The 27,986-nt window shown below is 41.2% G+C and overlaps 1 protein-coding gene across 2 annotated transcripts in view; it reads left to right on the top strand.

Annotated features, from left to right (window-relative positions):
* The window catches only part of ddx10 (DEAD-box helicase 10), a 171,714-nt gene that overhangs the window by 49,494 nt on the left and 94,234 nt on the right, over positions 1 to 27,986 (top strand). For both annotated transcript variants that reach the window (XM_033022708.1, XM_033022709.1), the window contains exon 13: positions 1,191 to 1,614. In XM_033022708.1, coding sequence (XP_032878599.1) covers positions 1,191 to 1,614 — 424 coding nt within the window. The remainder of the gene's footprint in view (positions 1 to 1,190; positions 1,615 to 27,986) is intronic.

Below are 27,986 nucleotides of genomic sequence, written 5' to 3' on the forward strand. Positions count from 1 at the left end.
CAAAGCTACCCCGTGCATGTACTGTATACTGTATGTTGTCTGTGTTTTATGTTATGTTATGTTCTGCTAACTGTGTTTTTCTGTACCACAAACTGTATGTCTGCATGACTGGAATCAGCTTATTGTGTAAAATCCTGTACTGAACATGAATTCCACCAGCTTGACTGTGTGGTCATTAAATAATCTTGAATCTTCTGTGGGAATGGGAGGTAGGGGAGAGTAGACTCTTTCTTAAATAGTCTTGTTTGTCATCTGGAGTTGCTGGATACTGACCACAATAAGTAGGTGAAGTGAATGTAATAGATTCAAGATGAGTGAAGATAAGTATACAAGGTAAGGAAGGGAGATTTATGCTGACAAAGTAGTACATGAGGTGACCTAAATGGAGCATAAACAACATGTAGGACCAGAGGAACGATCTGAAGAAGGGGCCTGACACAAAATGTCACCTATCCATGTTCAGAGATGCTGCCTGACCCGCTGAGTTGCTCTAGCACTTCAGATCTTCCAACATGTAGCTCTGAGAACACTGATGCAATTATCAAGAAAGCACATCAGCGCCTCTACTTCCTGAGAAGATTACGGAGAGTCGGTTTGACAAGGAGGACTCTCTCTAACTTCTACAGGTGCACAGTAGAGAGCATGCTGACCGGTTGCATCGTGGCTTGGTTCGGCAACTTGAGTGCCCTGGAGAGGAAGAGACTACAAAAAGTAGTAAACACTGCCCAGTCCATCATCGGCTCTGACCTTCCTTCCATAGAGGGGATTTATCGAAGTCGCTGCCTCAAAAAGGCTGGCAGTATCATCAAAGACCCACACCATCCTGGCCACACACTCATCTCCCTGCTACCTTCAGGTAGAAGGTACAGGAGCCTGAAGACTGCAACGACCAGGTTCAGGAATAGCTACTTCCCCACAGCCATCAGGCTATTAAACCTGGCTCGGACAAAACTCTGAACATTAATAACCCATTATCTGTTATTTTGCACTTTATCAGTTTATTTATTCATGTGTTTTGTAGTCAATGCCTATTATGTTCTGTGTGCTGAAGCAAAGCAAGAATTTCATTGTCCTATCAGGGACACATGACAATAAACTTGAACTTGAACTTGAACTTGAATGTTCCATTATGCTTTATTATGCTTTATTATGTAAAACCAAGCTGATAAACATGCAATCTCCCATTACAGCTCCCTGGGTCTTGCTGTTCCTCCTCGAATTAGATTTCTTCAGAGAGCACAAAAAGAAAGAGAAATGCCTTCTATAAACAGTATAGTACAAGATAATGAGTCAGCAGTTATGAATGATATTGCAACAGAAAGCTCACACGAAGAAGCTGATGAGGAATTGGAAGACTTTAAGGCTCAATTTCGGGAACACACTTCTGAACAAGAGGCCCCAAAGAAATCCAAAGATAAAATAACAGCCAAGAAAAATGTATGTTGCGTGGATGAAAATTCCATTGGCCATAATAATCCAAGAGATGATGTGGAGAGTAAAGTAGCAGCCACATTCCAGTGCATTGATGATGATGCTTTTGATGACAATGATGATCGTGATCTTCTTATCGTGAAGCGAAGGAATATTTTTGGCTTTGAACCTGGAGAAGAAACAGTAAGCTACTTTACATCTCTATACTTTTAAAACTCTGTGTCTGTGTGGATGTGTGTGTTAATTTGCATGTGAAATGCATCTCCTCGAAAACCAGACGTAAAAACGCGGAGACTTTTACAATTTCGGTGGGGATTTAACTTGCGAGTTCACAAATCCACTCCTTGGTCAATTATTTCCCCAGATTTTGAATAAAATTGATCACAAAACTCAATTTTTAAAATATAAACGCCGCTCACCAACTGTTGACGTCACAATGCCCACATGCCCACCAATCCAGGCCCCGCCCCCCACCGCTGTGGATTAAAATGCGCAGAAAGATCGAGAAAGTTCTGCAGAACAAAGATTCTACAGTTCCATTCCGCTATAGCTTCTTTGTTCTACAGATCTCGGGGCAGCTACTCATCATGTGCTGAACTTCTCCTCATAAGTTCTGCAGTTCCGTTCCGCTACCGCTGAACTTTCTCCTCACAGCCGGCGCAGCTCACAAAGCCCCTCCCATCCCCTGCGCGCTCATTCCAGCTGTGGGTTTCCAGAGAGTCTGAAGCCGGTGCTTTGCTGTGAACGCTTGCTCCTGGGCGAACGCGTCTTGCCTTAGCGGCTTTAAAGGGCTGTTGTCAGCTGGCAGTTATCAACGGCTGCGGGCGTCGCGAGGCCGAGTTATGTCAACACCCCCACCCCCCGACGCTCGCTGGCATTTGGCTCTCTGACTCCTCCCAGTTCTGTGTTCCTCTCTGAACGAGCAAGTTCTGGAGATCCGGAGGACAGGCGAGATCCTGGGGAGGTGAAGAGGGGGAGTGGGAGGATTGAGGGAGAGGAAGAAGTAGTGTGGGAGAGGGGGGAATGGGGGAGGTGAGGAGAGAGATTGTGGGAATAGAGGGAGAGGAGTGAGGGTGTTAGGGAGTGGGGAATAGATGGACTGCCACCACCCCTCTCCCTCCCACTCTCCCCCTCCCTCCCCACTCTTTCCCCTCTCCCCCCTCCCTCCACACTCTTCACACTCTCTCCCCTACCCCATCTCCCTCCTGCCCTCCCTCCTCCTGTCTCCTCCCCCCACCTCTCCCGCTCCCTTCCCCCCCTCTCCCCCCTTCTCTTCCCCCCTCTCAGCCTCTCTCTCCTCCCCTCTCTCTCTCTCCTCCCATCTCTCACCCCTCCTCCCCCACCCTCCCCCCTCCCCCACCCTTCCTCTCCTCCTCCCCTCCACCCCCCCCTCCCTCTGTCTCTTGCCCTTCTGTATCTGCCCCTTTCTCTCTGTCTCTCCCCATTCTCTCTCTGCTCTCACTCTCTACCCCTCCCCCTCCCTCCCTCTCTAAACGCGCCTGCGAGTTGGGGGCTATGTGTCAGTGGATAGGGCGGTTATGGGGTAAAAGGAGCAAATTAATAATATTAATATAATATCAAGGGGGGTAGTTAGCATGTGTGCGGGGGGGGGGGTAGTTTGTGTGTGTGAGGCCGCATGCTGCCCCCCCCCCCCTCCACCCCGCAACCACACGTTGGGGGATCAGACCCAACGGATCTGCACTTGGTCTAGTTGATCTTAAAAGTAAAGAAATGCGAGGATGGTTTGTTGAAAATAATTTATCTGTAATGATTCTCCTCGTTTGTAACCACACTTATCATATTTCTGCCATCATACGTGCTATACAAATGTCCTGCAGCTCACATTCCAATGATCAATTTCATACGATAGCCGTCGACTAGAATCGAGACAACATTCAAATACAATTGTGGATTGTGAGAAGGAAAATTACTGATGATGAATTGTTAAACATTGATGAAAATTTCAAGTTTGAGCAATCACAAAAATGTACCAAAATATTTTAAAAGGTGCTCTCTGGGCATCTTTCTTTTTCTCTGACTGAAGTAAATGGCTTTGAAAATGTTTTGATTTTAATTAAAAGCTCATCAATAACACAAGACAACAAAACTAAATGTTGTATGAGGCATGTTTCCATTTGGAAAGGGGGTAGACTATCTTTTCAGATTGTAGGTTTTATAGTCTTTTAATTTCATCTTTTGATATTGGTTTTGCCTGTCTGGGAGACCCAGTGGGGCAGCACTTAGTCCTTCTGTCTCAGCTCCCGAGACCTGTTTAGATACAGATCACTGGTGCTGAATATTAGAATTTGCATGTTCTCCCTGTGACTGTGTGGGTTTTCTTCAGGTGCATTGCGTTTCCCTCTTACATCTGCAAAATGTCACTATTTGGCTACTGTAAACTACCCCTCAATCTAGGTTAGTAACTAGAGAATCAAAGAGAAGATAGAGAAGATAGAGGAGAAAGAGGTGATGGTCATATGAGAAGGCCTGCAAGCTCCAGGAAGATGAGAAGGAATGGGACTGATGTGATTGCTCTGCTGGCAGCCAGCATTAACATGATGGTCAAATAGCTATCTCCTGTATTATAAGTTGGTTTGTGGTGGATTTTGATTTGGTTCTGGGCCTTGATTTATTTTCTGGCAGTGTTTGAGACTACTGTTGTTTCTTTTGGATTGTACTTTATTCAAATACGATTTTTATTCAGAATCTCATTATTTGCAAATCTATAGTACTAAAAGTCTGATCTTGACCACTTCCTGTTGTTCTGGATATCGATTTTAGAAAAAAACGCTGCCACTTATGGCTGTGATTTTTGGCCATCTCACTCGCAGGGCAAGAGGATTTTTCCCATCGATGAAAAATAAAAGAGTTATTTGTGTTTAAAAAATGTTGAGATTCTCTCTCTTGAAGGCCACGGTCTTTCCGGAGGGACTATAAAACACAGAAGTGTTGAGTGCCTCAGTCAGTTACTGCAAGATGGAGGAGCGAGAGGGTCATGTCTCTCAGTCTGAGATGTGGTTAACACTGAGCACATGTCTACTAAACTGTGAGTGTGGTTTTACTGACCTTGAGTGCCCTTAATGTGATTTGAGGTGAAGCACTGCAAATAGCTGTTGGTGGTGGTTGGTTTGAAGTGAAGCGCTGCAAATAGCTGTTGGTGGTGGTTGTTGGTTTGAAGTGAAGCACTGCAAATGGCTGTTGTTGGTGGTGGTTGAAGTGAAGCACTGCAAATGGCTGTTGTTGTTGGTGGTAACTTGACGACTTCTTGTTTGCACTGTATATTGATTTTAGATAAAATGCTACCATTTACGGCTGTGATTTTTGGCCATCTTACTCAGTCTCCCTCCGCTCATCAGGTGTAGAGGATATTTTCCCATCAATGAAAAATAAAAGTGTTATTAGTGTTTAAAATTTTTTGAGAATCTCTCTCCCGTCAATCGCGCCATGAAGGCCATGCCCCTTCTGGTGGGATGGGGGTGGGATTATAAAACCCGGAAGTGAGGGTGTGGCTCAGTCTCTGCAAGATGGGGGAGGGAGAGATCACAACTGCATTTGTATGTGGTGGCCTTGCACCCTGCATAAAATGGAATGAAACTGCTTTTGAATTTGGTGGCCTTGCACCCTGCATGAAATGGTATGAAACTGCACTTGAATTTTGTGGCCTTGCACCCTGCTCGAAATGGTATGAAACTGCACTTGATTTTTGTGGCCTTGCACCCTGCTTGAAGTGGTATGAAACTGCACTTGAATTTGGTGGCCTTGCACCGTGCTTGAAGTGGAACGAAACTGCACTTGAATTTGGTGGCCTTGCACCCAGCTTGAAGTGGCATGAAACTGCACTTGAGTTTGGTGGCCTTGCACCCTGCTTGAAGTGGTTGGAAACTGCACTTGAAATTGGTGGCCTTGCACCCTGCTTGAAATGGCATGAAACTGCACTTGAATTTGTTTATCTCGCACCCTGCTTGATGTGGTACGAAACTGCACTTGAATTTGGTGGCCTTGCACCCTGCTTGAAGTGGTATGAAACTGCACTTGAATTTGGTGGCCTTGCACTCTGCTTGAAGTGGCAGGAAACTGCACTTGAGTTTGGTGGCTGTGCACCCGGCTTGAAGTGGTAGGAAACTGCACTTGAGTTTGGTAGCCTTGCACCCTGCTTAAAGTGGTCGGAAACTGCACTAATTTGGTGGCTTTGCACCCTGCTTGAAGTGGTAGGAAACTGCACCTGAATTTGGTGGCCTTGCACCTTGCCTGATGTGGTGTGAAATTGTACTTGAATTCGGTGGCCTTGCACCCAGCTTGAAATGGTTAAGAAACTGCATTTGAATTTGGTGGCCTTGCACCTTGCTTGAAATGGTATTTTAAGAAATAGCCGTGAGTCAACTGCCAGCCCACCAGCCTTGAGTGAGCTGCCAGCACATCAGGCTTGAGTGACTGAGCGGCCACCCCAAGAATCCATTTGGCCCACAATGTCCATACTACCCCTCTGGAAACCAGTCCCTTCATCCCACAACACCCATACTAGTGCTCCAGAAACCACCCCCCCCCCTCCCCCACTGACCACCAATATTGGAATTGGTGGAGTGGAATATTGGGGGACCAACCCTCCCGTGTGAACATGAGACCCAGCGGGTCCCACTTCGTCTAGTAATATTCTTGGATGCCACACTTGATGGTCTGGGTCTGCCTTAGAGATTGTGTGTGTTTTATTTGAAAGATGTTTGTGTCCTTGAATCTCTTTCTCAAGTGGATAAAAATTCCATGCAGGAAAGGTGGGGGAATTATATCTTCTGTTCCTCACTCGATATTACTAAACCAGTTTATTTCATATCTCTGCACAAACTGAGTTGCAGTATTTCCTAATTTCCTTTTTTTCAATATTTGCCAACCTCTAACCAGAAGTAGTTAAAGAAGTAGTGTAGGAAGGAACAATAGATACTGTTTGTACCAAAGAAAAGAAAGGGTGGTTTATGGGGGAGAAAGGGGAGGTGGGACTGTTTTGTAGAGGTTACCTAAAGTTGGAAAATTCAATGTTCATACGATTAAAGGAGTTTGATTTGATAATCTGTGTATTGATGCAGAAGGTCATCCATAATATATAATATGAATTCTAGCCCATCAAAAGTATTGATCTTTTAACAGAACAATGAGCTTTGTTTTCCTAAGGTATAAGTAGATTAACTCGGGCAAAACATAATTTGATAAAATATTTACATAGAATGCAGAAAAGCGTTCTGAAATTTTTTTCCTGTCTTATATTAAATATAGATATCTTTGGTTAGATTAGTGATTATTAAAGAGCTGCTAGAGCAACTAAGTCCTAACTGATGCTTAAATCTTAAGGAAAAATATGATGGCATGTTCTGTTCTGTCCTTCCTGCCAAATTTCCTCTCATTGGAGTCCATCTCCAGTAATTTTGCCAGTAACACAACCTGTTTTTATCCTCTTACAGGATTTTGTCTTCTCGTCACAAATTATTTCCTCCCCCCGCCCCCAACTTTATATCACCAAACTTCAATACAATGACACCAGTCTGTTTGTTGGAGTGAAAATTGATCTGATCTGATCCCGCCCGGACCCACTGCGCACACGCGGAGAGACAGCATCATGTTACGTCCCTACTGCGTCACTGGCTTCTCCCAACGGGTAAACGCTGATTGCGCTCCAAATGTATTTTCCTCAGGAATTTTTCTTACTCTGTGGAAAAAAAGGGTGTGCGAACGCACCCAACGCACCCCCCCCCCCCCCCCTTCGGACGGCCATGACGTGACTTGCATATCTCCTGTCCTTTATGTTTTGTCATGATGCTTAACAGGTTCCAAGTGTGCTGCTTGGATAGCAACCTTTTCTCTTGATGGCACAAGGTTTGTTTTTAGCCCGTGGTTGTAACTGATCAGTGATCTAATGTTCCATGAATGAACAGAAAACCATCTGTTACAAGTACTTTGTGTTTTCAGATAAATGCTGTGCAAGAATTAAGATTAGAATAGATTGTTGATTTGGGCCATTTACTCTCATGAATATACTAGGTATGTTACAAAACTTACCTTCAGAGGCGCTGTAATTCTGCCACTGGCCGTGTGCGCGATTTTGGCGCGTTTGAGGGGGGGGGGGGCGGGGGGCGGGGTTAAAACGGGGTTTTTTCCCGACCTGGTCCTGAATTATAATTGTTGGAGTGCAAGATTTTGCTAAAGAATCGTTCCTACGGCCGTTCTGTGTGTTTTTTAAAAAAAATCACCCGACAAGTTAATTGCTGGAATGATTTTAAAAGCAGCTTCTGAAGCCGTCAATGCCGACAACTGGGACGGATTTTATGGAGGACCAGGTAAAAGAAAGTAGATTATTTTTATGTATAAAAGTGTTTCTTAAGATGTATTTAATTCACATTTTAAGTTGCGAAAACGGTGATTTTTCCCTCCGTAGAACCGGCAATGTATTTGCTGCAGATATGGTGGTATAAATTCACTGCAACCTCAACGTTCTAAATGGTCCTGTTCCAGAAAATCCCACTCGCAAGCTGATTTAAATGGCCATTAATTTGCAGGTATTAAACATTAAATTCCTTCCATTTGGCCTATAAACCCATGGCAATGAGATTTAAAAATTATGTTATATTCTGAATTCTTGTGTGAATGTTATTTGGACACTTAGGCTATTTAAAAATGTTAATCTATTCTTAAGAAATGGATAGATGTTTAGATCTAGTAATTGAATTTTGTAATTAGCTACAATTAGGTAACTAACTAATTATATGCTTTAATTTCAAGTTATCTAAGTAAGATATTTCATATTTGTTTCAGAATGCTTCAATCTATAATAACTGAAAATTTCTTTCAGTTCTCTTAAATTTTAAGAAAGTTGTCGGCCTTTAAATGTTCTCGATCACAGCTTTTGTGTTAAGTCAATTAATGCAAGACATAATTTAATTCAATTCAATTCAAATTATTACATAGACTATATTATTCAAAAACGAGGTTGAATAAATTTTATCCAAACGTCTCCCAGATGCGATAAATGTTTATTTCAAAACGCTAATATAACACATTCATTTGTAGGATGTACAAAGTTGAATAAATTTTGGAGTGATATATTTGATATATTTACAAAGCTTTTCAAGTCAAGAATAGAACCCAAAATGGAATGGATTATATTTGGAATAATAGGAGAAGATACCAATTTAAATAAAGACCAAAATGTTTCTTTTAATTATGGGTTAATAATTGGAAAGAAATTGATACTTAAATTTTGGAAAAATACAACCATACCAACTGTTAAAATGTGGATTAGGAATATGATGGACATAGCACGCCTTGAAGAAATGAGACTCCGACTAATAGATAAATATGACCAATTCTTAAGGAGTTGGTCTCCTTTCATTGACTTTTTGGAATCATGTGATGCAGCGGTACCATAAGGATTGCTGATTACAGTTCATGACGTGGATAGATCTACATCTCCGAATACAGATTTGAAAAATTCTCTTTTAAGGGGCCTTCTCTTCTATTTCTACTTTCCACTTTTTATTTCTTTAAAAATTTTTTTTTTAATATACACACTTCACGTTTTTCTACTCTCTACCATCTATTTTTCCACTTTTTCCCCTTTCTATTGTTTTCTTTTTCTTGTCTTGCTTACTTCCTTCTCATAACATAAAACTAGAGGTTGTACATAGAATGGATTACGGTATGACATAGTTGGCACCTAAAATTAGGTGCCACTGTACTGTTTTGTACTGTATTAACTTCTAATAAAATAAACAAATTTAAAAAAAAAAAATATATAAAAAAAAAAAAGTCAATGAAAAAGTAATAGGGACAAAGATGCCAATTTCCGAGTATGAAAATGGCCATAACTTTTTTAATACTGAAGATATGAAAGTGAATTAGGTGTCAAATTAAACTTCTTTTTATGCTTTATATGATGGGATAATTTAAAGACTTGATTTTTAAATTCTCAAAATGTTGTAAAATTGCTAAATATAATATTCAGATCTTTTCAACTGCAAGTCAAGAGTAATGTTTTTCAATGCCTCCCGGTCGGTAACAGTATATCTGTAGCAAGAATTTCTGTGTAATCTTTGCGATTGGGTATTATTTTAAACTATTTTGGTTGTGATGATTTGAGTATAGGAATTGAGTATAGGAGCAAGAATCACGATGATTAGTGACGATTTGAGTATAGGAGCAAGGAGGTCCTACTGTACAGGGCCCCGGTGAGACCACACCTGGAATATTGTGTGCAGTTTTGGTCTAATTTGAGGAATGACATTCTTGCTATTGAGGAGTGCAGCGTAGGTTCACCAGGTTAATTCCCGGGATGGTGGGACTGACATATGATGAAAGAATGGGTCGACTGGGCTTGTATTCACTGGAATTTAGGATGAGAGTGGATCGTATAGAAAGATTGTTCAAACAAACGCCAGAGATTAAAACCGGATGAGAGACAAAAGGATTGAAGAATTGCAAACTGTGAAGCCGGTGGAAGGAATGTGGGGGGTGGGAAAAAGAGGTGGAAGTACAGTTGGTGCACAGGGGATTATGTGAGAAAGAAAGGAATGGTGAATGGAGAAAGGGAAAAGGAGGCGGGTGGGATGTAAGGGTTTAACTGTAATTCTAGAATTCAATGTTCATGCCGTGCGTTGTATGCTTGAATGATGTTGGCATAGCAAAGTGCTCCAACATCAACTTCCTGGCGATCACCATTGACCAGTACTGGTCCACAAGGAGGACCTTATTGAAACTTACGAAATAGTGAAAGGCCTGGACAGAGTGGATGTGGAGAGATGTTTCCATGCCGGAGAGTCTGGGACCAGAAGTCGTAGCCTCCGAATAAAAGGACGTCTCTTTAGAAAGGAGATGAGGACCAATTTATTTTGTCAGAGGGTGGTGAGTGTATGATTCATTGCCATAGAAGGCTGTGGAGCCCAAGTCAATGGATATTTTTAAGGTTGAGATGGACAGATACTTGATTAGTACGGATGTCATGGTTTATAGGGAGGAGGTAAGGGAATGGGGTTGAGAGAGAAAGATAGATCAGCCATGATTGAAAGATGGAGTTGATTTGATGGGCCGCATGACCTAATTCTGCCCCTTTAACTGATGAACTTATGAACTATGTAACAGTTAGATAGATACTGTGGACGCAGCCCAGATCATCACACAAATCAACCTCCCTTCTATTGTCTCCATTTATACCTCATGCTGCCTCGGTAAGGCCAGCAACATAATCAAGGATGAGTCGCACCCTGGCCACTCCCTCTTCTCCACTCTATCATCAGGCAAAAGGTATAGAAGTGTGAAAACGCACGTCACCAGATTCAGGGACAGTTTCTTCCCAGCTGTTATCAGGCAACTGAATCATCCTACCACAACCAGAGAGCCGTGCTGAACTACTAGCTACCTCTTTGGTGACCCTCGGACTATCCTTGATCGGAATTTGCTGGCTTTACCTTGCACTAAACGTTATTCCCTTATCATGTATCCATACACTGTAAATGGATCGATTGTTATCATGTATTGTCTTTCTGCTGACTGGTTAGCCCACGCAACAAAAGCTTTGCACTCTACCTCGGTACACATGACAATAAACTCAACTGAATTACCTATTTTGGATAGATATGAGTGTGCTGATTCCATATCGCATATCAGGAACATTATGATTTGTCTCGTTAGTTCTGTTGTATTATTCAGCCTCATCACTCATTCCATTAAGTTCGTGACCTACTGATTTCCTCCAATGGCTTGTAATTAGCGTAAGATTCCAGCATCTGTAATATCATGTGTCTCTATGGGAATGTCTGGGATATTTCTCCAATGCAGCTTTTTACTGGAGTTGGCACAAACTTTGTTGAGCTCCATAATTCTATTTTTTTGTACTTTTAATTGATATGACAGGTTAGTTACAGTTAATATATATTGTATTAATTTTCCAATTTCGCAAATGCTGACATCTTATATGACGTTTTTTTTTTATTGAAGTGAATCTCTGGCTGAAGGAATTTCTGTGGAATGTTGCACTGCATTTTTGCTTCTCATCTGATTTGAAGGGTGAAAAGATAGGAGATTAAAGTTCTTCATATTGAAATCTAGTTATTGCAATTAAACATACTTTGGTAAGTTAAATAGAACATCGAACAGGAGAGCACGGGAACAGGCTCTTTGGCCTACCATGTCTGGCCATCACTATGTCCATGTAATTAATCCCATCTACCTGTATGTGGTCTGTATCCCACTATTCCCTGCCTGTTCATATGCCTGTCTAAAACATTATTGGCAAGCCATTTTATATTTAAATGGGAAATCATGTGGACATTTTGGTTTATTTTAATTCTCCCATTGTGCATGTCCCTCACACATTTTCCCCTTTCTTTGCTTCATTTTGCTTTCCTTTCAGATATTTGCACGCAAATTTTAACCTTCTCTCTCTGCCCTCCATCTTTCTAATCCAAGATTCCAGGGGTGATGATCTTAGTTCTTAGGCAAGGACTACTTACCTTTGACATAGAAATAAGGAACTAGCGTTTGAAGTATCGGTACAAAGGATAGTTTGGATTTTAATTTTGATTTGAACTACATTGCTGGTTACAATAACCCATTTAAAATTAAAATCTAGTAATTGGCTTTTGTAGATACTTTTCTGCTCATTTTTATGTTTTATGTTTGTCATTTTTCAGAAAATGTTTTGTTATCTTTACAGATTCTACAGTTTTCGGGGAAGATTGTTTGTTTTTATTTATGAGGATTAGCAGAACTCGTGGGACTTTGCTATCCTTTACTAAGAGCATTGATTTTTCTTTCAGTGTGAAGTTGGATATGGTTTATTTTCCCTCACTCATCCTGAAGTAATATTTAAATGTTGGAATTGTTCCATAGAGATATCTAGATGTGAGAAATTCTGAAGCCTTCAAAAGGGGAAATATAATTTTATCCTTCAATTTAGTTTAGAGATACAGGTGTAGGTGTCCCATGGTTCTTTTAAAAGACTGCCAAAGTTGTGAACATGGATGACATTCTTCTGACTTGAGTACTTCTCCAATTTGCTTTCTGATTTTTAACTCCAATCTTTGCTGATATGCCAGTTATTTGCTACATTATCCCGAGGGCAATAATCTCTGGATTACTCCTGGTGCCACGTGCTGGTGAGGGTAAGAATTGGAAGATGAATGAGTGGCTCAGGAGTTGGTGCAGGAGAGCTGGGATTCAGATTTTTAGACTATTAGGATCTCTTCTGGGGCAAAGGTGACCTGTAAATGAGGGATGGGTTGCATCTGAATTGGAGAGGAATCAGTATCCTTCCAGGGCGATTCACCGGTGCTGCTCAGGAGGGTTTAAACTAGAGATGCAGGGGAGTGTGAACCACGGTAGTAGGTCGGAAATTTGAAGGATAGATGGGACGGTAGAGGTTAGGATCTGTATGTCTTAAGGAAGGACAGCCAGGCAGAGGTGAAGGAATATAATGAAGCTGATGGGCTGAAGTGTGTTTATGTCAATGCAAGGAGTATTACATGTGAACATATAAACATAGAAAATAGGTGCAGGAGTAGGCCATTTGACCCATCGTGCCAGCATCGCCATTCAATATGATTATGGCTAATCATCCAAAATCAGTACCCCGTTCCGGCTTTTTTCCCATATCCCTTGATTCCCTTAGCTATAAGAGCCAATGTGGAGTATTGTGGTGAGAGCAGATGAACAGAGCCTGGATTGGCGTTTAAGACTATGATGTTGTGGCCATTGCAGAAACATAGTTCTGGATGATGGTGTGGTAAATTGGATTAGTAAGTATGCAGATGATACTAAGATAGTTGGTGTTGTGGATAATGAAGTAGATTTTCAAAGTCTACAGAGAGATTTAGGCCATTTGGAAGAGTGGGCTTTAAGATGGCAGATGGAATTTAATGTTGATAAGTGTGAGGTGCTACATCTTGGCAGGACAAATCAAAATAGGACATACATGGTAAATGGTAGCAAATTGAGGAATGCAGTTGAACAGAGGGATCTATGAATAACTGTGCATAGTTCCCTGAAGGTGGAATCTCATGTAGATAGGGTGGTAAAGAAAGCTTTTGGTGTGCTGGCCTTTATAAATCAGAGCATTGAGTATAGAAGTTGGGATGTAATGTTAAAATTGTACAAGGCATTGGTGAGGTCAATTCTGGAGTATGGTGTACAATTTTGGTCGCCAAATTATAGGAAAGATGTCAACAAAATAGAGAGAGTACAGAGGAGATTTACTAGAATGTTGCCTGGGTTTCATCACCTAAGTTACAGAGAAAGGTTGAACAAGTTAGGTCTTTATTCTTTGGAGCGCAGAAGGTTAAGGGGGGACTTGATAGAGGTCTTTAAAATTATGAGAGGGATAGACAGAGTTGATGTGGATAAGCTTTTTCCATTGAGAGTAGGGAAGATTCAAACAAGAGGACATGATTTGAGAATTAAGGGACAAAAGTTTAGGAGTAAAATGAGGGGGAACTTCTTTACTCAGAGAGTGGTAGCTGTGTGGAATGAGCTTCCAGTGGAAGTGGTGGAGGCAGGTTCGATTTTATCATTTAAAAATAAATTGGACAGGTATATGAACGGGAAAGGAATGGAGGGTTATGGTCTAGGTGCAGGTAGATGGGACTAGGTGAGAGTAAGTGTTCGGCACGGACTAGATGGGCCGAGATGGCCTGTTTCCGTGCTGTAATTGTTATATGGTTATATGATTATATAGTTGTGAGAGGACTGGTAGCTCAATGTTCCGGGGTTTCGATGTTTCAGATCAGAATAAGAGGGAACGAAAAGTGGAGTAGAAATTACTCTACTAATCAAGGTGAATGTGTCAGGGCGGCACTCAGAAAGGACATACTGGATGATTTGTCCGCTGAGGCGATAAGGGTACAGTTTAAAAATAAGAAAAATGCTAGCACTTTAATGGGATTGTACCATAAGCCCCCTAACCAAGCTAATCCCATTTGCCTGTGTCTGGCAAATCCCTCCACACCTTTCCTATCCATGTACCTGTTTTTTGTTCCCTGTTACCTCCCTCTTGTCCCCAAATCTCTCGAACACTCTCGTTTTCCAGGGTTCTACCTCGCCGAAGAAATAGAAATTGCTTGTCCACAATAGAAGTGAAACAACGATCAGATAAAGCAGGGCCATGATATTGTACACAGATTTTATGAGCTGAATGGCTTGATTCTGTGCTGTTATTTTGTGAACACAACCAAAGGTTTTACTCACATATATCCCTTTGGTAACAATAGTTACTGAGAGTACAGTGGAGGCAGCCCTTGAACCTATTGTCTGCAAAGCTAAAATAAATAATTGAAGGCATGCCGACATATGGTGCAGTATTTTCAGACTTAAAATTTACCTTGGCGCACACATCTGTCATCAAATCTCTTCTGAATTGCCAAATGTGTTTGAAATTCAATTTCCTCCATGTGATTTAATAGGAGTTTGACAGTAAATAGATTATTAGACGCGATATATAAAAAGTAAATTATGAATGTTTTTTTTTAATTTAAAGTATAATAATCTTCTCATAGATCAACAAAACACAACGGATAAAGTTAATGGGAATGTAATTTTGTTGCAGTACAGCAATAAAGATGGTTTACAACAGCATTCAATTAAGTCTCTGCTAACATCTATAAATGTAGGCGAATTTTTCGTTCCAAAAATATGTACTCAAATTTCAATATAATTTGGTATTAAATCTCTTTTAAAAGAAGAACCTTCAATGTTGTGTTCTGTTCAGAAAATGAATAGTCTATGTGAATTCAACCCACACACAGGCTTGAATGTAGTAGAGATACTTGTATGACCTGATTCCTATTACTGATCTATACCTTACTTACTTGACGGATAATGATACCACATCAGCGATCTTTCAGATTTACGGCATTCAAAAGAGAGTTAGGTAGAGCTCTTATGGCTAGCGGAATCAAGGGGTATGGGGAGAAGGCAGGAATGGGGTACTGATAGTGGATGATCAGCCATGATCACAGTGAATGGCAGTGCTGGCTCGAAGGGCCGAATGGCCTACTCCTGCCCCTCATGTCTATGTATCTATGTATCACAATAAGGTTTGGTCAATCAATGTCAGAGCTTGCTGTATGTAAGAGATTTCATTCAAAACTTCATAAGTCTTCTGTCAACAGTCAGGCTATCGTTTTGGTTTGTTTCTCTTTCTGTTGTTACAAACTCTTGTTCTTGACGTATTAGTGGACGTGCCCAGAGTGTTCGTTGATTCTACTTTACATTTTTCATGCACCAACTTTTGTGTATTAATTTCTTTTTGCATTCACCCCTCCATCTTCTGAAGCTTTCTGCACCTTCTTCTGTGCTTGGTATCTGCTAAATATCTCCCTGTTTTACTTTTTTGCTGGGCCGATGTCCCTTCAAGTCTATGATTGTCTAGAATTGGGAAACGGCTTTTGTAAGAGAATATATATGTTATCCTTTTAACTAGCACTGCGCTTACATTAGTTTATCTTCAAGTAGTTGTTTCCTGTTCATTTTTGTCAAATTCAAATCTTAGATGAGTAAAAGTGGCTTTAGCCCAATTTGGGACTTCTACTCCTGGTCAACCTTTTCTATAACTATGTTAAACAGAGGAGAATTGATTACTTTCCCATAGCTGCCGCCTCTGTGTGCCAGATAACTTTACTAAAACTAAGCCCAGTGCTGACCACTTTCTTGGTCTTCCAAGGTTATGATTTTCTAAGAAAATTCTTAAATGCATTTCAAGAATTCTGTACATTATATTGCATCTAGATATATCTGACTTCAAAATAAGTTATTGTATCACTTTCCCAGTTTATGCTAAGGTGGATGAAATCTGCTGCCATTATTGCATTACAATTTGCTCCTCCATCTGGTTTGTTTGCAGGTTTCGGGTGCACTCCCAACAGAATATTAAAAAGTAATGACATCTCAAAAGATACTGGATTATTTGTAAAATGGTGTGTGTTGAAGTTTGAAGTCACTATGTCAATACAGGTTCTTTATTACTTCATGTCTATGACACTTGAACATTTTCTGCTGTCTGAAGAAACTGCATTAAAAATTGCCATCTGTGCCAATTGACTCTTCACTGGTCTTTGTAATCCAGTGCTTATAACATATTAGACATTAAATTAATAGGATCAGAATTTTAATGAATGTTTGACTTTGCCTAGCACTAATTTTCTGCCACATTTCTTATTTTAAAAAGTAATGACACTTCAAATGAATACTGGATTGTTGATAAATTCTTTTGTGTTGAGTTTTGAAATCACTATCAACACAGGTTCTTCCCTCTCCCTCCATCCCTCCCCCACCCTAGTTGTTCTGCTAGTTTCACTGTTTGTATCCCTTCGTTATCAACTCAGTCAACAGTGGACTATTGTGAACTCCACTTTTCCTTGGCCATCGGTGCCGGCTCTGATTTGTTCTGAACCTTTTCGTACCTTTAGTTTCCCTCTCCTTGACCCTCAGTCTGAAGAAGGGTCTCGACCTGAAATGTCACCTAATCCTTTTCTCCAGAGATGCTGCCTGACCCGTGGAGTTATTCCAACATTTTAAGTCTATCTTCAGGTTCTTTATTACTCATGCTTGTAACGCTTAAACATTTTCTACTGTCTGGAGAAATGGCCAATTGCCAGTGGATATATAATACCCTTTTCCAGTATTTTGGCAGAATTTTTCTCTTTCTATTGACAAACTAACATTGTTGGCATCATTACATTGTGAAATAGCAACTTCTGAGTGTGTTAACTGTCGCAGTTGTTGTATGTTTCTACTCCTCCACAGTGTGTGCTCCTTTCCATGCTTTCCAGCTTAATCTTCATAAATAAATGAATTTGTAAAGAGTTACAAACTCTCAACAAAAACATGCTTAAATATTTTGTGTTGAAATGCATATATATTTCTACGGTGAACAAAGCCATAATTACTGTTTGGCCATTTCTGTCTTCCCAAAACTACACTAATTGTGTTTTGCAGATTATGAATTTAAAGATAGTTTTATGATTTGAAGATCTTTGCAGATCTATCATTGAAATTTGCTCCACCAGCAGCTCCCAATTTCCTAGAAAGTTAATCCAGCACTGTTTGCTTTTGTGGTGGTCAAGTAAATTGAACTTTTTTCAAGATATTCTCCTCACTTTGCCCATTGCACTACAATTGTGCTGGGTTTGCTGGGAGAATTTATTACTAATTTGTACTTCATACATAAGTTCACCTTTCCTGTAGTTTGACATCTCTATCTATGTCCCTCTACTTGCTGGTCTATTGTACAAACCCAACAATGTAATATCCCTACTGATAATTTTATAAACAAATGGGCTCTCTCCATTATATCATCTCATTCCTGTGTTTCTTTGTTATATTTAAGCAAAATTATTATAGAACCTTTTTGGTCCTTGTTTCATCATTCTTGAATTATTTATCCTTAGGACTATTAAGTCCTCAGGCCTCACTTTTATTGGTCCAAGTTTGTGTTTTAGCAACATATCATAAGACCATGTAATGTTGTGCTTGTAGCACACCATTATTATTGGACATGTTCTCTGTATCTATGTCACTTGCATCTGTCTGGCATAATTCCTGATTTATGATTCTCAACTATATACAGTAGTGCTATTTGCATCTTTAAAATCCTATTATTCTTATTTTCCATCTCTAATATTTCTGCTTGGTGCAATCCACCCTTTAGGTGAAGCTGCACCCTCTCCTGCAGTATAACATGCTGCTCGGAGCATTAGTCCTAGTGTTGTGAAGCCATTGGATATTCCTGAAACTCCAGGACAACTTGATTTTTGTATTAGTGATTCTAACTGATTTAACTTTAGTCAGAGGGTGGTGAATTAGTGGAATTCATTGCCACAGATGGCTGTGGAGGCCACCTTATTTTTAAGGTGGAGATTGACAGATTCTTAATTAGTGTGGGTGTCGGGCATTATGGGGAAAAGACAGGAGAATGGGGTTGAGAGGGAAAGATAAATCCGCCATCATTGATTAGCAGAATAGATGATGGCTGAATTGCCTAATTCTAGTTCAGTTTATTGTCATGTGTACCGAGGTACAGTGAAAAGCTTTTTGTTGCATGCTAACCAGTCAGCAGAAAGACAATACATAATTACAATCAATCCATGTACAGTGTATAGCTACATGATAAGGGGATAACATTTAGTGCAAGGTAAAGTCTTATGAACTGACAAGAGATACAACTACTGCCTCTTCCTCTGATGCCTCTTTCACAGCCGTATCAACACTTTCTGTGCCATTTGAATGATGTCCTTCCTTTATTTGGGCACAAGGAGATAAACACCATATAGAACCCATGTTGATGTTGCTTTCTCTCATTCCCCTATGAATATGGAATTTCCTATAATCCCTTAATTTCTGAGTTTTGCTGTGTAATCGTGTACTCTGCTGTTTGGTGGACGTCCTTTAGACAGCATTCTCCTAATGGGCCTGTCCCACTTACGCAATTTTTCAGGCATCTGCCGGCGACTGTTAAGTAGCTGGCAGTCGCCTGAAAAACCGGCAACTGGAATGGCGACTCAGAGCAGCACACACACACGCACACACACACACACACACACACACACACACACACACACACACACACACACACACACACACACACACACACACACACTCACACTCACACTCTCTGGAATACACACACTCACACTCACATTCACACATCGCAAAGACGGGGCCAGGGCAAGCGGGGGGAGCGCAGTCTGAAATTCACACGGTGCAAAGCCAAGGTGATACAGACACACACCGCGATGAACAGGAAGGTTGGCGCTGTAATTAAGATGGCTAGCACAGTGTACAGCAAGTCCTTTAAAAGAGGGACGGGACAGAAAGTCCTTTAAAAGAGGTTTTGAGCTTCACTATAACCGTGACAACAGAATTTGGGCCATAGTCTTACAGTCTCAGTGTTTCTCAACTTCAATCAACAATAAGGTTCAGGTGAATTAGAGTTTGAACATGATTCACAGTTTATTGTTGAATTCAATTTCATGCAGAGCTTGGATGCATATAAAGGTAATAAACCCATTCATCTTAGACTCTGTTTCAGTAATTTGATGCAAATTACACGTCAGCAAAGCGTGAATCTTTTCCATATCACATTTGTTTGGGTAGGAATGAAGTTAGTGCAGCATCCATATTCTCTTCCCTGAAAATAATCAGTTAGATTTGAATGAAAAGCTATTTATTTCTTGGTACAGGTAGCATGTTCATGATTTCCATCTTTTATGCAGATGGCTGTAAAACATATTGACTATGCGAAAAGATCAATATAAATTCCTTTCCAATAAATGCGGGTGGCACGGTGGCACAGCGGTAGTGTTGGTGCCTTCCAGCGCTTGCAGCGCCAGAGACCCGGGTTCAATCCTGACTACGGGCGAGTTTATACGTTCTCCCCGTGACCGCGTGCCTTTTCTCAGAGATTTTCGGTTTCCTCAAACACTCCAAAGACGTTGTCTGAAGAAGGGTCTCGACCCGAAACGTCACCTATTTCTTCGCTCCATCGATGCTGCCTCACCCACTGAGTTTCTTCAGCATTTTTGTGTCCCTTGATTGGGTTGTTTCTCACTAGCTCTTAGACTTTCTGTACATTTCCTCTGAGGCAATTCAATGAAAGTCATGTAGACATACGTAAAAATTATTGAAAATAATTTAAAAAAAATTTGTATTGAATTCAGCTAATTGGTCATTTTGTGGAGCTGGGAATTGGTATACAGTATTTGTTTAAACTAAGTGCAGATGGCTGGCATGTTGGTCCATTTAGTTAAATACTTGAGATGACTGGCATTTATAGACACAGATATGAACAAAACACTTTTTTAACTTCTGGAAAGTCTTAAAAATTATGTTTAGAGTTGAAATCTTTGTGGGTATTTTACATGGAAATTTTCCTTTAGTTCCTAAATGTACTAACAATTTGGCAGGAGGAGCTTTAAGTTATAATATTTGAAAGGAAGAAAACTGGTTGCAAGATGTACTGTACTGATATAACATTACTATGTGTTTCCGGCCAGGTACTTGAGAAAAAGAGAATTTAACTTGCCTCTCAGCAGATTGAGTTTGGTGAATTGCTTGAGCCTGTGATTTGTGTTGACTAATTCAGATCCTGAGGTTGCTTCCTCTAGTTAACTGAATAAATGTTTTCTTGACAAGATTCACTGTGTGCTGATCAAGAGTAACTTCTTCATGATTGGAGTTGCTTAGTTTTATTGATCTTCAAAGTTTCAATATTTTTTAAGTTAAAATCTGGGAAGGATGTACTCTCTTCATATCTACTTATATTTTATTGTAATTGTAATTAGAGTTGATTTCAGATGCGGTTGAAGTTAGACTATTGATATTTCTTCATTAGGTGCAAGTTTGGTGTGACTATTTTCATTCTGTGTAATGCTCTGGTAGGAATAGTGCTTTTGGTCTTATTTAAAAATGAACAACATTCTTCATAATTAAAGTAATGAACTATAACTGGTGTTGGAAGGTGGCTATAGTGCTGTTAGGCAGATCGAGTCATACAGTGTGGAAACAGACCAAACTTGCCCACACCAAGCAACATGTCCCATCTACACTAGTCCCACCTGACTACATTAGCCAATATCCATCTAAACCTATCTTATGTGCCAGAGAGTAATGGTGGATGGTTGTTTGTCAGGTTGGAGGCCAGTGACTAGTGGGGTGCCACAGGGATCTGTGTTGGGTCCACTGTTGTTTGTCATGTACATCAATGATCTGGGTGATGGTGTGGTAAATTTAATTAGTAAGTATGCAGATGATACTAAGATAGGTGGGGTTGTGGATAATGAAATAGATTTTCAAAGTCTACAGAGAGATTTATGCCAGTTGGAAGAGTGGGCTGAAAGATGGCAGATGGAGTTTAATGCTGATAAGTGTGAGGTGCTACATCTTGGCAGGACAAATCAAAATAGGACGTACATGGTAAATGGTAGTGAATTGAAGAATGCAGGTGAACAGAGGGATCTGGGAATAACTGTGCACAGTCCCCTGAAAGTGGAATCTCATGTAGATAGGGTGGTAAAGAAAGCTTTTGGTGTGCTGGCCTTTATAAATCAGAGCATTGAGTATAGAAGTTGGGATGTAATGTAAAAATTGTACAAGGCATTGGTGAGGCCAATTCAGGAGTATGGTGTACAATTTTGGTCGCCTAATTATAGGAAGGATGTCAACAAAATAGAGAGAGTACAGAGGAGATTTACTAGAATGTTGCCTGGGTTTCAGCAACTAAGTTACAGAGAAAGGTTGAACAAGTTAGGGCTTTATTCTTTGGAGCGCAGAAGGTTAAGGTGGGACTTGATAGAGGTCTTTAAAATGATGAGAGGGATAGACAGAGTTGACGTGGATAAGCTTTTCCCACTGAGAGTAGGGAAGATTCAAACAAGAGGACATGACTTGAGAATTAAGGGACAGAAGTTTAGGGGTAACATGAGGGGGGACTTCTTTACTCAGAGAGTGGTGGCTGTGTGGAATGAGCTTCCAGTGAAGGTGGTGGAGGCAGGTTCGTTTTTATCATTTAAAAATAAATTGGATAGTTATATGGACGGGAAAGGAATGAAGGGTTATGGTCTGAGCGCAGGTATATGGGACTAGGGGAGAATACGTGTTCGGCATGGACTAGAAGGGTCGAGATGGCCTGTTTCCGTGCTGTAATTGTTATATATGATTATGTATAATTATCTATTTACCTGTCTAAATGGTTCTTAAATGTTGTGATGGTACCTGTAATAGATACAGAACCTTTTTATGGATTGCTTTTATAGATCATTCATATACAAGAACTTTAGGTGTTTTAAACTGTATGGAATCTCTATGCTCCCATTGTTCCTTCTACTAGTACATATCTGACAGAGAATTGAAAGAGATCCTGGCCACTGAGTTACTCCCTCTGGAAATCTATTTTCAAATCTCTGCATTTCTCTCTCACTTCACTTTTAAGATGCTCTGAAAAATCTACCTCTTCAAGCATGCTTTTCTCCTAAAATCACCTTTTGTGGTTGTGAAAAACCACAGTTGTTTCATTGCATCATTCATACTATATGAAATTCTGCTGAATACATTAAATTCTTGAAACGTGTGGATGCTAGTGGACGCTAATTTTGAGAACCAACCACATTTCCACTCCTCAGCATATAGTGCTATATTTTTTCTATAAATAAGGAACCATAGATGCCGCTCTCAAAGAAAGACCCAGAATTCTGGAGTAATTCAGCAGATCAGGCCGTGTCTCTGGAGCACATGGAGTCTGAAGAAGAGTACCACCCGGAAATGTCACCTATCCCTGTTCTCCAGGGATCCAGGTTCACCAGTTCATGCCTACATATGTTCTCCAGGGATGCTTTCTCCAGGGATGCTGCTTGAACTGTGGAGTCACTCTAGCACTTTTGCTATATTTTCCTCCTTGTTTATCCCCGATTTCAGAATTGGTCCTCTTTCTATCACTAAGGCGTTGAACTCTTATTATACTGAATGATGTTAGGTCTTATGGTGCGGTACTTTATGGTACTTTATTTGTTGAGGTAGCAATTTTCCCCAAATGCAGCCAGTTTCGAGACTTCACTTAAATATGAACAAAATGCAAATTAGTTAATTTAGGAAAGAATCATGATAGAAAATGTTGTAAAGATTGATACAGGCACATTGAACATGGGAAACTAGGGGCAGGCCATTTGGCTTTTTAAGCTGTGCTGCTTATCAGTAACATCGTGGTCAATCATCCATCTCAGTATCACATCACTGCTCAGTCCATATATCCTTGATAGATTTTAGACTTGGAAATTGATCAGCCTCCTTTTTTCCACATATTCAGAAACATGCTTTCTACACCCTTCCGTGCTAGTGAATCCCACAGTGAAGAAATTTCTCCTCATCTCTGCCCTGACATTCTTGTGTAATCTGAGATTGTGATCCTTTATTCTAAACATCCCAGACAGAGCAAATATTTTGTTTCGATTCACTCTGTTTACCTCTGTCAAGAATTTCATAAGTTTCAATTGATCCCCATTTATTCTTAACTCTCGTGAATAAAAATCTAGTCAAGCTAATTTGTTTTTTTAGTTTAGAGAAACAGCGTGAAAACAGGCCCTTCGGCCCACCAACCACCGATCCCTGAACACTAACATTATCCTACACACACACTAGGGATAATTTACAATTATACCAAGCCAATTAAACTACAAACTTGTACGTCCTTGGAGTGTGGGAGGAAACTGGAGATCCTGAGAAAACCCACGCATATCAGTCCAGTTTAGTTTATTGTCATGTCTGCCGAGGTCACGGGGAGAATTTAAAAATTCCGTACAGCATCTTGTAGTCAGGATCGAACCCAGGTCTCTGGCGCTGTAAGGCAGCAACTCTACCACTGTGCCACTATGCTGCTGTGTCATTTTGTATGGCTTGTATGTTAAGATTGTTTCATTTAATTTTGTATTATCTGAATCTTGATTGTTGACTTGAATTTATTTCCAATGCAACCTTGAGCTGCACAGAATGCTTGCATTGGCCTAATGAAGCACAATGAATTTGTACAATGTTAGTCTGATGTGAACATCCTCTGAAGTGAGAAGTCCAATTGCTTCTGAAAGAATGTATTCTGGCTCTTGCCTTTTTTGAGCTTCTCTTCGCCACTGTGCTGAGTTGCCTCTCTTGACCTTTGTGGGAAGTGTATATATGTTCAGTGGACATCAACGCCTCTACTTTCTGAGAAGTTTAAGGAGATTTGGTATTTCAATGAATTCTCTCTTGAACTTCTAAAGGTGTACAGTAGAGAGCATGTTGACTTGTTGCACCACGGCCTGCTTCGGCAACTCCAGGAATGAAGAAGATGGCAAATAGTGCTGAGCACTGCACTGTCCATCATGGGTACTGACCTTCCCACCATTGAAGGGATTGGCAAATTACTATCTCAGAAAGGCAGGCAGTGTCAACAATGATTATACCACCCTGGCCACATTCTCATTGCACTCCTGCCATTGGGAAGAAGTTATAGGACCCTGAAAACCGTAATGTCCATGTTCAGGAGCAGCTTCTTCCCTACAACCATTAGGCTATTAAACACTATAACCTTCAAATAAGCTCTGAACTACATTGACTTGGAGACGTTATTTTTGTCTTTGCATTATTATTGTCTGTTTATTTATTTGTTTGCTTTTACTTATAATATATATATTTGTTTATTATGGGTTTATAGGATACTATATTTATGTACCTGTTGTGCTGCTGCAAGTAAGAATTTCATTGTTCAGTTTCGGGACATATAATAAAAAAATACTCTAGTCTTGACTCTTGACAATAAATATTGAAATGATGGTTTACTGATTAGCAGTTCATAGAGAAGAGGAGGGTGTTTCATTGTAATTTGTGAGTCAGTATCTGGAATCCACTATAAACCTACTGACTCCCATGGCTATCTGGACTACACTTCTTCCCACCCTGCTTCCTGTAAGGACTCCATCCCCTACTCCCAATTCCTCCGTCTACGCCGCATCTGCTCCCAGGATGAGGCGTTCCACACCAGGGCATCTGAAATGTCCTCATTCTTCAGGGAACGGGGGTTCCCCCCCCTCCACCATAGATGAGGCTCGCACCAGGGTCTCTTCCATACACCGCAACACTGCTCTATCTCCTCATCCCCCCCACTCGCAACAAGGGCAGAGTCCCCCTAGTCCTCACCTTTCACCCCACCAGCCGTCACATACAACAAGGAATCCTCCGACAGTTTCGCCACCTCCAACGTGACCCCACCACTCGCCACATCTTCCCATCTCCCCCCATGTCTGCCTTCTGCAAAGACCGCTCCCTCCGTAACTCCCTTGTCAATTCTTCCCTTCCCTCCCGTACCACCCCCTCCCCGGGCACTTTCCGTTGCAACCGCAAGAGATGCACCACTTGTCCCTTTACCTCCCCCCTCGACTCCATTCAAGGACCCAAGCAGTCGTTCCAGGTGCGACAGAGGTTCACCTGCATCTCCTCCAACCTCATCTATTGCATCAGCTGCTCTAGATGTCAGCTGATCTACATCGGTGAGACCAAGCGGAGGCTTGGCAATCGTTTCGCCGAACACCTCCGCTCGGTCCGCAATAACCAACCTGACCTCCCGGTGGCTCAGCACTTCAACTCCCCCTCCCATTCACCTCTCTGTCCTGGGTCTCCTCCCCTTGAACATTGAATTCTCCCAATTGTGTTAGCCCTTGCTGTCTCCTCCCCTTCCTCAGCACTCGGGCTGTCTTCTCCCATCCCTCAGCCCTCGGGCTGCTCCTCCTCCTTTTTCCTTTCTTCTCCCCGCCCCCACCCCCCATCAGTCTGAAGAAGGGTTTCGGCCTGAAATGTTGCCTATTTCCTTCACTCCATAGATGCTGCTGCGCCCGCTGAGTTTCTCCAGCATTTTTGTGTACCTTCGATTTTCCAGCATCTGCAGTTCCTTCTTAGGCAATAGTGGATGTCCTTTGTCACCTCCTCAAAAAAAACTCTTATCAAGTTAGTAAGTCACCACCTGCCATGTACAAAGCCATGCTGACTGTCCCTCATTAACCAATTCTATTCTAAATTGGAATACACTCTCTTCTGAAGAATTCTCTCCAATAGCTTCCCTACCACTAATGAGGCTCACCGGCCTATAGTTTCTTGAATTTTCTCTACTTCCCTTCTTAAACAAAACAACATTAGCTACTCTTCAGTCCTCTGGGACGTCGCCTATGACTGATTTCCTTTGCTTCACCAAAGTCATTTTGTGGCCCCTTTTGGCCCTTCTAATCGCATTAATCGCAAATATTAATGTAAAACTGAATGATTATTCTTGAGTAATATACTGCTACTTCATTTTGTACTTCCTCCAGTTTTTGATTTAAATTGGAATGAAAGGTTCATATTTGTAAATGATATGTCTATGCTTCCCTTTAATATTGTAATTAAAAAGCTGACGTTCAACACTGTTTAGTAATTTGAAGTCGTGCATGATCATCAGCAGTTCCACAAGGTAATTAATTGTTAGAGGAATTGTAGATTAGTTTAGTTTAGAGATACAGCGCGGAAATGGGTCCTTCGGCCCACCGACCAGCAATCCCCAAACATCAACACTATCCAACTCGCACTAGGGATAATTTATACCGTATTTCCTATCCAACTCAAACTAAGGACAATTTACAATCTATACCAAAGCAATTAACCTATATACCAGTACGTCTTTGGAGTGTGGGAGGAAACCGGAGATCTCGGAGAAAACCCATGCGGTCATGGGGAGAGCGTACAAACTCTGTGCAGACAGCACCCGTGGTCGGGATCGAACCCGGGTCTCCGGCACTGCAAGCACTGTAAGGCAGCAATCTACCCTTGCGCACCGTGCCGCCATTGTGTTGGAGGAAGTAAATGGGCACCGCAGTATCTTTTTAGTTTAGAGATACAGCGCGGAAACAGGCCTTTCGGCCCACCAATTCTGCACTGACCAGCCATTCCCGCACATTAACACTATCCTACACACACTCGGGACAATTTACAATTTTCCCGATCCCATTAACTTACAAACCTGTATGTCTGAGTGTAGGAGGAAACTAGAGCTCCCGGAGAAAACGTACAGACAGCACCGGTAGTCAGGATTGAACCTGGCTCTCTGGTGTTGGAAGGCAGCAACTCTACCACTGTGCTGCCACTGTGCCGCCCGAATTTCTTCAGATCTAGTTTATGAATTCTGGAATAAATAAGGATTTATTTGTTCTATTTTACATGTACCAGGCGTAGAGGATTAATTTAAAAATTATACAATGAAACCATATCTTAGAAAATGATTGCATAGAATAATTCTCATTACTATAACATAGTGGCTGCAAAATCACTTCTCGTAACGGTTTTTGCTTTTCCTAATGTACTTTACGTTTTTCATAAATGCTGTTTACTATTCCTCAAATTCAAAATTATTGCCATAATATTTTCACGGAATAAAAAGCTTGTGATTTAATTTAACCTAACCCCATCCGCAAGAGATAGAATTGTTCCCTCAAGCCTGCCCTATCGTTCAATTTTTATGGCTGATCTTCTTTTACAAACCATTTCCCTGCACAATCTCCATATTCCATGCTTAATCTATTCAATGTGTCATTCTCCGTTTTCAATGCAGTCAATCCTCTGGGTAAGATAGTTCCAAAGATTCCTCACCCTTTGAGACCTAGACTCCTCAGCAGGGGGGGGGGGGGGGGTTGGGGGGTTCCTCCTGTTGCTTCCCTGTCAAGTCCTCTGAGAATTTTGTACATTTCAATGAAGTTACCAATCATTCTCTTAAGGGCCTGTCCCACCAGCTTGCGTCTGCGATCGCCAGAGCCGTATGGAGTTGTGCAGGGCTGGTCCCGACTTCGCACGGGGCTCCGAAAAACTGACACTGTCCAAAAATTCCGCGCGGCAACGGCCTGTCGGCCCGCAGCCGCATTGAGGCCATACGCAGCGCCTCGACGCCGTACACAGCATCTTGACGCCGTACGCCTAGCGCGTGGCGTTGCGCGATGATGTCACCACCCGGCCTGCCGTTGCGTGATGACGTAACCGCCCGACGC

Source organism: Amblyraja radiata, chromosome 6, assembly GCF_010909765.2.
Source record: "Amblyraja radiata isolate CabotCenter1 chromosome 6, sAmbRad1.1.pri, whole genome shotgun sequence".
In the NCBI taxonomy this organism is placed as follows: Eukaryota; Metazoa; Chordata; class Chondrichthyes; order Rajiformes; family Rajidae; genus Amblyraja; species Amblyraja radiata.